The 15354-nt window shown below is 44.0% G+C and overlaps 1 protein-coding gene across 1 annotated transcript; it reads right to left on the bottom strand.

Moving 5' to 3' along the window:
* Positions 1-1815: 1815 nt before the first annotated feature.
* On the bottom strand, positions 1816-14917 carry rab15 (RAB15, member RAS oncogene family). Its single transcript, XM_076037560.1, has 7 exons — positions 14581-14917; positions 7227-7287; positions 5953-6013; positions 5199-5276; positions 4639-4728; positions 3261-3326; positions 1816-3079 (listed from the first exon to the last, which is right to left on the bottom strand). Exons 1-7 carry the CDS (start codon positions 14702-14704, stop codon positions 2918-2920), a joined length of 642 nt encoding a protein of 213 aa, XP_075893675.1. The 5' UTR covers positions 14705-14917; the 3' UTR covers positions 1816-2917.
* Positions 14918-15354: the final 437 nt, after the last annotated feature.

The following is a 15354-nucleotide window of genomic DNA, read 5'->3' as shown; positions in this document are numbered from 1 at the left end:
AGAAAGTGACGATGACGGACTCTGCCTTGCAATTGGCACATGCGCAAAAGTCACCCCCCCCCCCCCTTCTCCCCTCCCACCCCGCGCGTTCGCGTGTGATCATGGAGTTGTGCGTGGGCGCGACGTGTCAGTACGCAAGCTGCCTTGTTATTGTGTACGTGTGTCTGCGTGTCACCCGGCCCTCTGACAGATACTGAGCTGTCATCTTTGTCAAGCAGACAGCGCTTCCACATGCATATTCATCGCTATGCTAATTGCTCCCGAGGAGCTTTAATCAGCTCGCCGCGTTAACGACTCAGATGTGTGTGGGGGGGGGGGGGGGTGAACAAAGAGGCTTCGCAGCTTCTCTCATGTAACCCTTAATGGGAAAAACCCCACCACTGGTGACTAATGACACCTTTTTTTGTTTGTTTGTTTGTTTGTTTGTTTGTTTTGGCTCCACCCCCTCATCCCCGCCACTCCACCCAAGTTCTATATTGAGTGAAGAAATGCGATGCACTTTGATAGTTCATTTCAGGCAGTTCAGGATATTTCCTAATTAATATTTCCAGAAAGGTTCACTGGTCTGCAATTACCACATTTGGAGACGAGCAGCGCGTGATGCAAGTGGCACTATTTTTTTTTTTTTTTTTTTTGCAAGGAAAGCAGGAGGAAGTGCACGCTCAAGGACTCCAGAAGTCTTTTTGTGTTGCGGTAGGATCACCATCAGTTTGACTGGTGCCGAGGGACCTTCGGGCACAATGACACAACGTTCTGCAGCTCCGTCCAGCAGCTGTTACCGCGGCGCGGGTCTCACGGTGGAGAAATGACACGCAGCAAACGGTGTCATATATCTGCAAGTGTTTACTCATAAACGTCTGATACCTTTTCTCCAGGGATAACATGTTGCATGTAACACCTTCCACAAGTACAAGTTGAAGTAGTCAAACAGAGAGAGAGAGAGAGAGAGAGAGAGAGAGAGAGAGAGAGAGAGAGAGAGAGAGAGAGAGAGAGAGAGAGAGAGAGAGAGGGAATTCTTAACAACCTCACAAATACATTTCGGCCCTGGATACAGGACATTTATCCAGTACAACATACTGCATCATTTTCTCACGGTGCACATATCTTCTTTTTTCTTTTTCTTTCTTCAAACGCCTCATTTGACTGTGTTTAAAATCCCCAAACGTTTCCCAAGTGTTGGACGGTGACGTTTAGTCTGTTTTAATCTCCAACAGGCAACTCCGGTCAAACGTTAAACCCAGAACAGTGAATTATTAACTTCATTGAAGTTTCAATAAATAAAAAGAGAGGGAGGCATGCAAAGCTGTCGCTTGTACCGTGCTGAGTCTGAGAAGACAAACCAAAAGAAATGGCATGGACACCTTGCAGTGCAAAAAATGGCAAAAAGGAAAGAAAAAAAAAAAATATATATATATATTTCAGACCATCTTGGATGCCACTGCTGGATATTTTGTACGGCCCTCTAATGATAACACCATTAGATCTGTGTTCTACTAAATTCCTGTTATATGTAATCTGACGGGACGCTGCAAACACTATTTAAAAAAATCTTTTGCAAAATAATACTTGAAGAATACAGTTTTCAAGTATTAATTTCCTTTTTTTTAAAAGACTTTTCCCCTCCTTTACACTTGGAAGGCACCACTTGCTACAAACTTCTTTTGTGATGCAAAGAAACAAGTAAATTAAATACATATAAATAGACAGCATGTTTTCATTACACCAAAAGAAGCCTCGAAAGTGCAGTACATCCGAAATAATATTAATAATAATAATAATAATTAAAAAAAAAAAAAAAAAGGATTTGCCAGGAATGAAACTTAATTCCCAGCTGAAATCCTCGCCAGTGTTTCTAAGCAAGGCGCGCCCTCTCGTGGTGAAATCCACCCACTACATTACATGCATTCTGTAGCTGCAGGGCAATGGAGACAGGAAAAAGGAAAGCCAAACGGGGCTGAATGAAGGCAGCGCATCAGCAAAATTTTCGAATTTTAAAAATTATGAAAAAATACCATGGAGTGAAAAGCTTTAAGTCAATGACGGTGCGATCCCAAGCACTAAAGATTCCAAGTAATCCTGTCTGCAGGAAACTGTATAAAACACATTTTTTAAAAAGAGGTTATAAATATCCAGTCTGCCTCTTTTTTTTTTGCCAGATGCCAATTTTTGGAATTTATAGCACACAGGGGTTTTTGATTTGGTTTTGTCAGACACTGTAAAGCGAAATAAATGTTTCACCTTATGAGTGCTGGGTCCTGCAGAGCAAAAATTTGGACATTCTGACCCTCGGCCAGTTGATTTTACCACTCACTTGGCACTTTGTGGCAAAACTGTATTCCACCTTCGCAATGAAATTGCTACCAGATGTCCGATTAGCATTTCTGGACGAGGGGATTGGAAAAGGTGATGCAGCTGGTCTCAAAATCCATCTCTGACTCCATCTACAGTGGTGGAAAAGTTTTTGGACACTCTTAAATTGTTGTCATTAAATGTTTGCCAGAGAGAGAGAGAGAGAGAGAGAGAGAGAGAGAGAGAGAGAGAGAGAGAGAGAGAGAGTGTGTGTGTGTGTGTGTGACTGCATCACAGACACAAACAAATGGAAATTATTTGTTGTTAGCTGTTAACAAGACAAGACAAGACAACTGAATTGTTGTGCTCCTGTACTCTGGATGTCTTTGAAGGGATGTTGTCTTCTCTGAAACGCCCAGTTCTGAGCTGGACGGTGCAGCATAGGGGCAAATGTTGGCAACTGCGCTAAAACGTACTGCACTTGGGAGACTGAAGAGTGATTCTTAGCGCAACAGAGTATGTCACAAATGCATGAGGTGTCCAAAAACATTTGTTTTCCACCACTCTACATATAACAGCAACCAGTGCATCGGATGATAGAAATGCGCACGTGATGTGCACCGTCTCTTTAACACCAGCAGCTTTTCCCCTGGTCGCCAGCTGCACCGTCGCACAGTCCCTCCTCTTCCTCCAGGGCGGCGAGATTGATCTCGTTGTTCATGGACATCCGCAGAAGATCCAGATCCTTTTTATTGGCTGCCAGCACCTGCTCAGCCAGCCGCGTGAAAGTCTTGCAGTGAGATAAGACACACACACACACACACACACACACACATACAGACACACACAACACACGCGACAGGGAAGATAACACGCATGATCGTCGAGCCGAGACATTTCCTTCCAGTCGCATTACGAGCCGTCGCCTTTTTCCGAGTTCCTGCCGACAGCTGCTTTCCAGGTGAACTCACCTCTGTGATGTTGTGGTTGGTGAAGGCACTTGTCTCGAAGAAATCCATCCCGTAAGCCTTGGCGAGCTGCAAGACAGATTACAGGGAAGCCCTTTATGTTTCTGTACAAGGGCTGAACGCATAACGCGGCTTTTTTTTCCCCCCTTCATGGGCAAAAATATGATGCAGCAAGAGGTGAAATATTCGTCTGCTGGCTCAGTGTGTCGTGGTTTCTCAGTCTAGGCAGCAGCTTTCGCAAGGCCAGGCCTTGAAAACGAAAAGATGTCAATATTGCCATGGTAATCAGACAGTCCGTTCAGTGGTCCCCTGTGAAGGTTTTAGTAGCATTTAATCTAATGGTCATAAAGTATAGAGCAACCAAATGAATTGTTTATTCATGATGTGCATCACTTTAGCTTCAGCTATCAAAACTATCAATTGCAATCAGACGAGAAGGCTTGATGAATCTGGGATCCGACAGCATGATGGTGGTTGTTGGTGGTCCAATAAGAAAAATCGTCTTTTGTTTTTCTTCTCCCTTCTTATTGTCCTTTTACATTGATGCAGATGGATGTATATGCAGTGGGTGTACATTGTTGTTCTTGAGTTTATTATGGTGATTATTTATATTGCTATTATTATTATTATAATGATATTGGGAGAGCAATATTGGGGAAATAGGATATGCATGACCTATATGTAAATCATTAGTTGGGGAGCAGGGGTGGGATCAGGTCATTTTGGACTTCTTCGCATCCCTTTTTGAACATGGACAACTTTTTTTTTATCATCTGTTGTTGTATTTTTATGTTTATTCTATTTTTTATAGAAAACACTTACAGCACATATTTCAGGATACATTTTTGCCTAATAGAGATCCTTTGAATGTCACACACTGAGCCGTTAAAGCTGCACTGTGAATAATTTTATGTTAGCCTTTGGGGAAACACTTTCATATACCATCATCCCAAGGTTGAACTAAGCCTTAAAACAAAACAACAACAACAACAACAACAACAACCATAAGGACAAAGTCAGCTCAACCCTAATGGATGTTACCTTACTGAAAGCTCCAGTGCCTGGGAGGAATTTTTTTTCCTATCGCCCTGAGGCTGCCAGAAAATAGTCGGAAACACCACACAGTGACGAGCGTTTCATTCATTCCTCACCAAAAGTGAGAAACATTTTCCATTGGTGGTATGAGGCTGCATAATGAGGCCAAACATGGGAGAACACTGCCTGGCTATAAAGGTTTTTACTGGACATGCTTGCGAAGGCTTTGCCAAACTGGTGGTACGGCATCATTTTGTCTTTATTTCTCTCTTTTTCTTTTCTCTTTCTACAACAACCTCTTTAAGTGTAAATACAGCTCAAGATAGACACTTTACCACCACCTCACCTTGACTCCCTGCTCCGTGGCCACCTGCCTCTTGTCCACCTCGTCGGATTTGTTCGCCACGAGGATCTTCTGGACTTTCTCAGGGGCGTACTGCAGTGAATAGGAAACGCGATTCAGGGAAAATCAGTGGCGTTAACAGATAAAAAAAAAAGAGAGAGAGAGAGGGAGGGGTGTGTTGTCAAATGTCAAGAGCATGCAGCGAGGAGAGAATGCAGGGAGGTGTGGCGCTCAGGAAATTAGGCCCTAGATTAAAAGCCAGTGGACGCACGGCAAGATCAATAGGGTAAATATTCAGACAAATCCGCTGAGGAAATGAGGTGCGCGGTGACTAACTCAATGGAGTGAAATTATCAGGGAAATGACACGGGAAGCTGCGCGGGCCGAGGTTCAGGCTCTAACGGAGGCAGGCAATAGTGCGAGAGGGACAGAAAAATGCTTAACAAACGACAGCAGCAGCGAAGTGGAGAGGCTGAAGGAATGGAAGACGGCTGATGCAGACGGAGCAGTATTTTAAACACGTGAGCCAGTGATTCTGAAACTGCAACTTGTGACTAACTCACCTCATCTACATCGCTGGCCCACTTCATGATGTGCTGGAAGGATCGCTCGCTCGTGATGTCGTACACCAGGAAGATCCCCTGAGCAGGACCGCATGAAAAATCAGGACAAGTTAAAACGGAATTGGCATCGCATAATTTAAAAAAAGAAAAAAAAAAAAAATCCATGTGGACAACTTGAAAAGATTTGTGTAAACAAACCAGGCTACCGCCTACACAGTTAGGCGGCCTGCAACAACCAGATTTATTGCTCACTCTGAGCCACATGGCGGATGGGGGATTTGCTAAACTGCAGTGTGGCTTGACTCCTTCCTCTAATCCAAACAGCAGGTTCTGGTAAACAGGCTTTATTGAATTTCATTTCGTTGAGAATTCTCTTGCATTGGAGTAAGAAAAGAGGAGATTTATAGCCTGCGGTAAGAAATGAACCAACACTGACTTCGACTTTCAAGGCAATTTACATTTATGCCAAGGAAACTAAAGTGAAGCCCAAAACAAGCTTGATTCAAATTTGTTATGCTTCTCTTGTCTCTCAGACTGTGATGGTGGAAAAGAGGTTCTTGGACAGTCCATGCATTTATGATTTATTTCATAAAGAATTTATCTTAAGTCCATAGAGGATAAAACTGGATGTTTCAGGAAGATAATGGTCTTTGACCCGCATCGAAAGCAAGATCAAGAATTTAATTTGGTTATTTCTCTTCTTAAGAATAATTCTAAAAAAAATATATATATATATATATTTGCCCTGCAGTACCTGTGCTCGCCTGTAGTACTGCTTGGTGATGGTCTGGTATCTTTCTTGGCCTGCAGTGTCCCTGGAACCAGCAAGCAAACATTATTATCATACAAAGAGTGGCCTTCATTAAAACCTCCATATGTGGCAACTGAACTTGCTTCAACCTGAATATATAACATCTATAATCATTGAGCCCAAGTGCTCTATTGCACGGCCTGTCTTACACATTATTTGTCCAAATCATTGACTGTATATAAAGATGGGCATCACAAATTGGTTTGTGAATGCTCATCCTGAAGCAAAGAGATCACGTTTATGGTCGGTGCCATCTTGAGATATGAATTTAGGGCTCCTGTTCACAATGACTGGTCAGTTTTTAGTTGTTGTTTTTTTTGGGGGGGGGCTGTCCCTGCCGGGCCAAACAATAGAATGCAGGTTTTTGATGCTTCCCTGTTGGCCTCCTTTTTGAAGTTGGAAGCTCCGTATATAATTATATTCGGTCAATGGTCCAAATAGTCCTCAAGGGGGTCACGTCAGTATAATTGCTTAACTCCCAACTGTAGCGGAGAGGCTATTAAACATGTTTAACATTTACACCCTGTGTCACACCCTGTGACCTCCAACAGGAGCCCTAAGAGGGCCAATGAGCGAGAGCAAACAAGGAAGTGTTAGCAACTAGTCCCTCAAGCCAGAATTCTAATCTGAATTCCTTCACTCTCTGTCACCGTCATCATCTAATCCAGGGGTCACCATTGTGGCGGTGTGGGCACCAGTCTAGTCAAGTGGAAGAGCACAACTTGTTGAGCTGCGTCTAAAATTCAATTGTACCCAACCTCGTTAAGTCATTCTTGATAATTATTGAGAACTCATTAACATGGTTGGTGTCGTCACATAGATCCGTATCATAACTCACGGCTAACTGAGAAAATGTGTTATTTCAGGAGAGTGTGGCAAACTAGTTGCCCTTCATATCACTCAGTACCTATGAAGTAACTCTCAGGTTCAAAAAGGCTGGTGACCCCTGATCTAACCTATCATCTAGTGGAGTCAGGTACTGATGAACGCTCTTGTATGTACAGGATGAACAGAGAGAAAAACATCGACAAGTGCTGAACTCTGGGAGTCCAAATTCAAGACTATTGAATTCCCCAGAAGACACGACATGCATTCTCGAGGACGTCTGTACAAATAAACAATATCCCGTCTTTCTGAAATACTGTTGCGCAATATCTAATAACGCCTTATCTTCTGAACCGTTCCTCCCAATATGGTGGCCAAGGCTGCTATCTTACCATATCTGTATCCGCACTTTGATACCATCTATTAGCAGCGTCTTCATTTTGAAGTCAACCCCTGCAAGAGAGAAAAGAGAACTTTGAGGAAAATCACATCCAGAGAACATTGGAGCAGTGAATGTATTTCAGGTTTGTCTTCACCCAAACCTAAAACCAGCCAGAGTGTCACGTGGGTGCAGCCTTCTGTCAGCACCCGCAGCAGCTTTGCAACATCACAGGGTAGCAGCAGCATGGTTCCTGTGCAATCAGCCCGTTAGAAGATGGGGCTAATAATCCCTCAAGCCCACGCTACGCCCGCTATCTGCACTGATCACATGGGGAGCGAGGGCAGGGAGCGGCGCATTCACAGAACAGCAGAACAAATGAGGGAAAGGAGACGGGGCTAAAAATCCTGATGCGGGTGACTTTACATGACAATAGCAAGTCATTAGAAGAAGAGTTTCTGATGTACCCTGCTAATGCTAGGGCGGCACAGAGAAAGACTGCTAACCTCTGCGCCACCGTGCCCCCCTCGACAAAAGAGAACAAAAATGAATTTAAATTGTTTTCCCTAATATTGCTTTTCCTCTCTGACAGGAGGGGGTGGCGGTAGCAGAGCAGGGACAAGAAGCAGACTTCAGAATAGAGGAGCCCTGAGGCTGCCCAGAAAGTAACAGGAACTGTCACAACTCGTCAGATTTAATAAAGATTAATCAAGGCATTTTATCACGGCAACAATGGCAAGGCAGCATGTAAGAATGTTGTGAGGATCAGGAATCATTTAGTTTCAGTTTAGCAGCGTGCCAACATGTGGCGTATTTTAAAATGCATGTGACATCAACATCTGGTGAGCACCTGCCGCTAAAATACAAACACTCCAAAGCCCTGGGTTTCTCATTTTTTCCTCTGTTTCTGGGCAAATGCGTGGTTCCGGGATCTGAGTCCATTTGAAAGAAATAAAATCTTGAAACTAGGCCTCGTCTCTGTCGCATTACTAATTCTATTACAGATGATGAGGAGATGAAGAGAAAACACAGCTTCATCACAAGGATTTAAAAATGCCCTGAGCGCAAACTCCACAGACCAACCAAAACCATACTCATATTTAGTGTTTATAAACCATTCCAAGGAAAACATTTATTTTTCTCTAATTCTATAACTATCAGCAATCAACTATTTGACACATTTTTACCGTCTACCTCTGTGTGTCCTGCCAATGCAACCTTCATTATAGCAAGAAAAAACAGAATACAAATCTGTGAAGGCTGAAACCTCTTTTTCAGGGAGGTGATTATTATCATTCCAGCAGTGTGTATCCACTTTATTACAGCATAGATATGCACAGGCAGTGAGCAAGCTTATTATTGCCATTGCCAGTTTTGGAGAAGGGATGAGCATATAAATCATACTCCTCTCTCCGTGATGAGTTATGTGTATCTGTTTGCTTTTGCTGTAGCCTTTTCTTCCATTTTAATAAGCAGCTGTTACGTTTTATCTTGTCCATTGTTTGGAAAAAAATACATATCTATATGTATTATGAGTAAGTAAGCAAATCATGGTTGTGCTACCAGTAAAAAAAAATCCTAACAAAGCAGGCAGCGATGGTCGCGGCCTTTTTGTGTCCAATGTAAATTCAGCATAAAATAAGTCAAAAATTCCAGAGTCGCATTACTGATTCTTATTTTCACTTTGTCTCCTTCACACACCTCTTTCTCCCGGTAGCGGCAGTCCAACCTCTGGAGTGCAGCCCGAAATATCCCAGTTCCACATCTGCATTTCATATTTTAATCACCGCCGCCTGGGTGAAAGGATTCTGACCAGAGTCTGACGCGGCTTGGTCGCGAGGCAAGACGACCGACAGCCCCCGCAATCTCCTCCAGGGCCTTGGGGGCGAGGAGGAGACTGTCATCCTGACCTTATTAATCCTCCTTCATCCAACCGTCCTGTAGTCTTGGGCAAGAGCCGCCACACGACTTAAACCAGGCCCTAGACAGCGAGCTGAAGACCCTTTTTTGGAGTCTATCTGGGGGCACGTCTTTCCCCCCTGTGCATCTCATAGAAGAGTTAACCACACAGAGATGCAGCCATAAAGACGCATCTTCCAGCAGCGCGCATCAACTGGCCTCAGCGGCTCCAACTGTGACACGCGAGCTGCCCGGTGTCAGGTTAATTGGAAGGAAGTGCTAATTGATTTCTCGGGGATCAGAGTGGTCTGCCCTGGGGGTGTGTGGATGGAGATAGGTTCGCCATTGGAAGTCGAGGGGGAAAACAGCGAATGGGGGGGGGGGGGGGGGTGTTGCCTTATAGTGATGAGAGATCACATGACTGAATCTTCATTGCCAAGTTGACCTCCAACAACAAGGGGCAGGTAGCGCCAAGCACAGGCTCACTGGCGGAGCAGTCTTCTTTTGAGGACAATCTGGATAATTTGGAAGTTACCTCGTAGAAAAACAAACCACCTTTGCTGAGTTTCATTTGATGACGTCTTAATACTTTTTTCTCCACCCTTTTAAAATAAAGCAACTGATCACAGCCCAGTTTCAATCAGGTGTGGGTAAAATACTGGTATCTGTGGTGAGCAATCATTTCTAGAAGTTTCTCTCTTTTCATACTTTTAGTAATAGCTTATCAGCGTGGTGGCTGTCCCTGCCCCGACCCGCCTCTGTACTTCCACAGTACAGCATCTCAAGTCACATTGTAGGAGATTGATGTACACTATATATTTTTCCTTTCTTTTTTTCCCCACGTCTGACTTGATGATTTGTCTGGATTTTGTTCTTGGGGAAACAAGAAACTCAAAAGAGGAAATTGAGTGTAACCCCAACCCTGATCCTAGGACAGCAGGAACAAGTTGACATAGGTTTTATATCAATATTAACATTGGTGAATATCTCATGTTCTCCACTTCATAGGACTGTTATATAAGGTCACAATGAAAACATTAAAAAAAAAATCCAAACAACTATTGCAGGAGTTACCAGCATTTATTGAACTTGAGAGCTACTTCATGGGTCCTGAGTCATATGAAGGGCAACCAGTTTCCTAAACTCGACTGAAATAAACTTTCCCAGTTAAATATGATTATTAACAATACCGATCTATGTGAAGATACTGATCACATTAATGGGTTCTCAATAATGATCAACAATGACTTGGTTGGAGAGGAATGAATTTCAGACATGGCCGAACGAGTTGTGCTATTTTTCGAACAGGCCTGCGGGCTACTCATGTGGTCCTTCAGGGGGTAGTTCAGGTGAACCTGTAGTTCAGGTGAACCCTGAACTACAGTAACAAGTATAATAATAATAACAAAACCAGTTATGAAGACATTTGTGACATAACCCCTATGTGAGTCAAAAGTGTATTTAGACAATGAGCAACATCGCGTGGCTCCTTTTATTGAGTAGGTCTGAAATCTCCCTTCCCTTTCAGACTGTATGAACCTACTTTCATGAGGGAGAGCATGCAGTTAAACCCATACTGCACAAGGCTCACATTTTACCACTTCACTGGAATCCGTGACTATGGATACGAGCACAACGTGTGATGGGCGGAGTGGAGGGGTTGTGGGGGTTGGGGATGACAGCAGATTAATTTAACGTGGCAGCGCTGCACAATCAGAGGCCATGCGAGCCATGTAACCATGAACAGTTACACCCCTGGAATTGACTCGGTTAATTATCGCCGTGTCCGAGTGTGACAGGAGGGATGAGGCGCTAACACGTGGCGGTGTGTGTGTGTGTGTGTGTGTGTGTGTGTAGGTGGACACTACAGCAATGACGTGTGGGAATTGCTTCGTCAACCGCGGTTATCTTTGCGAGGCAGAAGCCAGCAATCAACTGGCAGCTCTTGTCTCGAGACAACTCGGGACAATGGAAAAAGTTTGTCTTTCATTAGGAACTCGCCGTTAATCTGTGGCCGAACAATGAAGCTCTCATTTGCGCTACGTGTGTCTCACCGCCAAAAGAGAGTGACTTGTGCAAATCAAAGAGAATGAGTGCGGGACCGGTTTTTGTCTGCTTATAGGCATACCGCCAGGTACGCAGGTAGTCGAGGTCATCTCAGAGTGTAAAGTCACAATGACCAATCATAACGCCTGTGGGTACAGGTGGGAAACAGGGATGAGTCGAAATGGCCCAGTAGCGGAAATCACCTGTGTGGACTGGTAACTGAGTTACTTCTAAATATTATCCTGGAATATGAATTTAACAGAACGCAATAAAATGTCACCAGCCAGTCAGTCACAGTTGCTTCAGAGACAAACACAGACACACACAGACAAAATACAAGAACAGAAATCTAATAAAGCAGTTTTTAAGGAAAAACAAATCTTGACCTTGAAATGTACTTTCTAAAAGATGTACTTTTAATTACCTGCAAATCTCTCTGTGTGTGGACAAAAGGCCAAAAACACTATCTGTTTCCATAGATGCATATAATGCCTAGGTTTAACTACATTTTTGGACCAATGGGGACACAGATGCATTTTTAGTATGGCAAACTTGGAGGATGGCGAGGAGGAATGACGTTGTCTCTCATTCACCTGCTTTGAATAAGATGAATAAGAATATGGCAGTGGCAAAACCAACAGCTTTACCTTACAGCTTTCTGTTTCCAACTCAACCTCAAGCTACCCGGGGCAGTAAACCCATGGCCCCATGCAGGAATCAGTCCTGAATCATGCATATTGGACCTGCTGCAGCAGCATTCCCAAAGCAGAGATGAAGAGACGAGCAAGCATTTTATCTCGCAGGAGAACCTGCAAAAAGGTGGAACAAGCAGGCCCGTGGCAACAGAACACCACTAGGAGCCACGAGGACAGCTGCTTAGCTCATTGAGCGATGATCCAGGGCAGAGCTGAGTCTGTACTTTATGGCTGTTGTGACAAGCGGGCGCCCCGAGTGCAGAGGGGACCGTTGAGGTAAAGGCGCTGCGGAAGATTAAACTCAACAGTGTGGCTTGATGGCATCGCTACATCACTTCCGCTGCCACCTGTCGCCTTGAACAGAAATACCCCTCAAAATAAAGACGACCCGCCTGGAAGAGTGAGGTCCATGTCCCTCTGGCTGACATCAGGGGTACCTGCCGCTTGTTTTTTTTAACCGGAGAGGAAGTGAGAAGGATGTAGCCGAGGTTGTAAATTTAGTTTGTCTCAGAGCTGTCGTTATTTTTGGGTCACGGTACAGGAAAGGAAAGTGTAAAAACATCATTCGCTCCTCTCCTAACATCATTATCGGGCGTTTGTACTGCGATTCAAGCCGTCCACCCCAAACCATTAGTTTTGCACGCACACGCACCCCACAGGGATAATTGTGCAACCAGGGCTGGAGACACACAAACAATGCAACACTCTCCACTTTGACTCACAATTGCAGTTAGCGGCTGTCTTCTAAACGAAACGACTGCAAATTGAAATCAGCGATGCTGTCCGTTTCATTGACGGAGCTCTGGATTGTGAAAAAATTGCAAACTTGGCAAAATATTAGGCAGAAGCAGCGTGACGTGGGATGTTCAATGTAAGAGCGGTGACTTTACCCTTCTCCTGTCCGGGGACAATGGCACAATGGAGACTTGTCTCCTCACTGGGAATTTTGGATTCTATGGAATCTTTGACATACTCATCAAAGACTTCAGAAGAAGATTTGTCGGTGCAGCGTCCTTTGGGTGAGAGGTCCCTGCAGATTATGAGATAATTAAAGTGGGCAAGTGGACTGGAGGAAGGACTGATGGATTATCGAGTCACCCGTGGAGATTGATACAGTGGATAAGGAAGACGATTTATATCCCTGCGTGACCATGAAGGTCAGGAAATTATTTATTGATCCACAGCAGGGCGGGCACTGAAGGTGGTCCCTGATGATCTCCCCCCATCTCTCTATAGACTTTTGTTTAGTTTGAAAAGACCCATTTGAATTACTCAAGACCTATTAAAGGGGTCCCAGCGGTGTTCATGGACACGTTCTGCTGCTCGCAACTATCATTACGGCACCTTTCTCTGGATTCCAATGCCTGTGTCAATGCTATGGCCTGCTTTCTAAGCATCCAGCTGCACTCCTATTCACTCTGCAGGTTGCAGAGAGAAAAGCACACAAAGATCCCGGCACGACAACTGTCCCAGGAAATGGAGCAATATAAACAGGGAGCAGTGACAGGGGAGTCTCCCCTCGAGGAGCATGACTTGAAATAGCATTCTGAGTGTGTGTGTGTGTGTGTGTGTGTGTGTGTGTGTGTGTGTGTGTGTGTGTGTGTGTGTGTGTGTGTGTGTGAGTATGTATCATTGATGTGGAAGGTGTTCAGATCTTTACGAGGGTAGACTCAGATCCAGGATGGAGCTTAACGTGTTTGATGCAGGTTTTCTTTAACACTTTGAGAATGATTTTAAAGCTGCTAAGCTGTTTTTAAAAAATGGAACTTGTTGATTTTCCTAGCGCTGTCCATGTGAAAAAGACTATTTTATAACTTCCTGTTCTGAAATAATCAGAGCTAAGTCACAACTACAAATCACATTCCCCTGTTCTGATATTATCAGCCTTGAGCTACGTAAAATCTGTATTTTTGTTCCTTTTGATGTTGCGGCCAATTACCGCAAAGTGGCTTGCTGGCCTCAGAGCAAGAGAGAATGCTATTAGCTGTGCAGCAGCATAAACGATGACATAAATCAGAGCCAAGTGGCCAGAGACGCTATAAGAGCCATGGCCACAGCATGATGGAAAAGACAATAATCCTCACACTCATCTGAGTACAAAGCTTAAAATGGTAACGGTAATGAGAGATGACCAGTGAGTAGATGAGGTGCAGCTATCAGTGACAGACAGGGGCTGATCGATCAATGAAACATTTGACAAAGAAAACAATCAGATATTGGCACTCAATTTCTTGATTCAAACCAGACTTGAATTATTTATCGTTGATCATCGAGACTCAAGTCTATCTCATACTTAATCTTTTTAAATGACCAACAGGAATCCTTTTAGAGCCAAACTTGATATGTAAATACTTTTTTTTCTTCTTCTTTTTGTATGACACTTGGCTGGCTGCTTATTGCTGACAGTTGGTGAACTCGTCCACATGGCTGCCAAGTGCTGGATCTGCGCCCTGAGGGCTTCCCCCGAGCAATTCAAAAAGCTGATTTCATGTAGACTCTATCACACGTGATGTTTTTGTTATTGTTACAACACAACGTCTTCGGTGAGGGAAACAAATAGTAAAAACGGCGGTATGTGCAATTTGAAATGGAAGGAGCAACCAACAAAGGATGATGCGCAAGATAGCAATATCTTGCAACCAGACAGTGATGGGAATTTGTTTAGGTAAAAACAAATAAATAGGTAGAAAAATTGAATGGAAACCTTCGCAGAGTGCGGAGTCTTACCGATGGTGGAGATGTGAGACGGGTGAAATTCGTTGTCCGTAAATCGGCATAACAAACATGTTTTTCCAACCCCGGAATCTCCGAGGAGCAGGAGTCGGAAGAGCACGTCGTACTGCTTGGCCATCGTGTTATAGACGTGCTGTTCAAATTGTTGAGAATCCCGAGTCAGCTAACTTAACAAGTGACGCCAAGATCCACCTCGCCTGCATCCCATGTCTGCTCAGATGGAAAACATCAGGCTTCCGCTTAGCTTCTTTTATGTTCACTGATGCTGGGTGAAGAAAACAGGGATGCTGCAGCCTCCCTGACAGCCTCCTGCTTCCAGTGGGCGCGGTGGACTGCTGTCAAGTCAAACTTGGCGACTTCATGCAACTTCCGGTTGTGCTTGCCGACGGAACGTGAGTTAGAATGTAAATCGATTTAATTCGTCTGTTAATGGTTTACAAGTTCGTTGTTGGACTTTTTACCAACCCACGCTTAAAACCCATTGATGATAAAGACACACAACCGTCCTCAAGGTGTCTTCTACCATTATTTCATTAATTGATTATTTTTATTTTTATTTTATTTTGTCGTTTCACTCGATACTTCCTGTGTGGCTTCGTTTTAACCGACTTGATGCCTCCGAGTGGGACCTCTTTTTTGACGTCAGTGACCGGTATCCAATCACTGAATGTTAATGATATAATACCACGGCGGCCATTCATTGATAACTGTTAACGCACCCTTTTATCCTCGTGTTTTCAAACATCGTTCGCGGTCCGTCTGCTTATT

The sequence above is a fragment of the Nelusetta ayraudi genome, unplaced genomic scaffold, assembly GCF_046127955.1.
Source record: "Nelusetta ayraudi isolate G7.1 ecotype Tasmania unplaced genomic scaffold, CSIRO-AGI_Nayr_v1 ptg000052l, whole genome shotgun sequence".
NCBI classification, from domain to species: domain Eukaryota; kingdom Metazoa; phylum Chordata; class Actinopteri; order Tetraodontiformes; family Monacanthidae; genus Nelusetta; species Nelusetta ayraudi.
The sequence above is the reverse complement of the archived record's forward strand: the minus strand, read 5'-3'. Positions and strand labels throughout refer to the sequence as shown.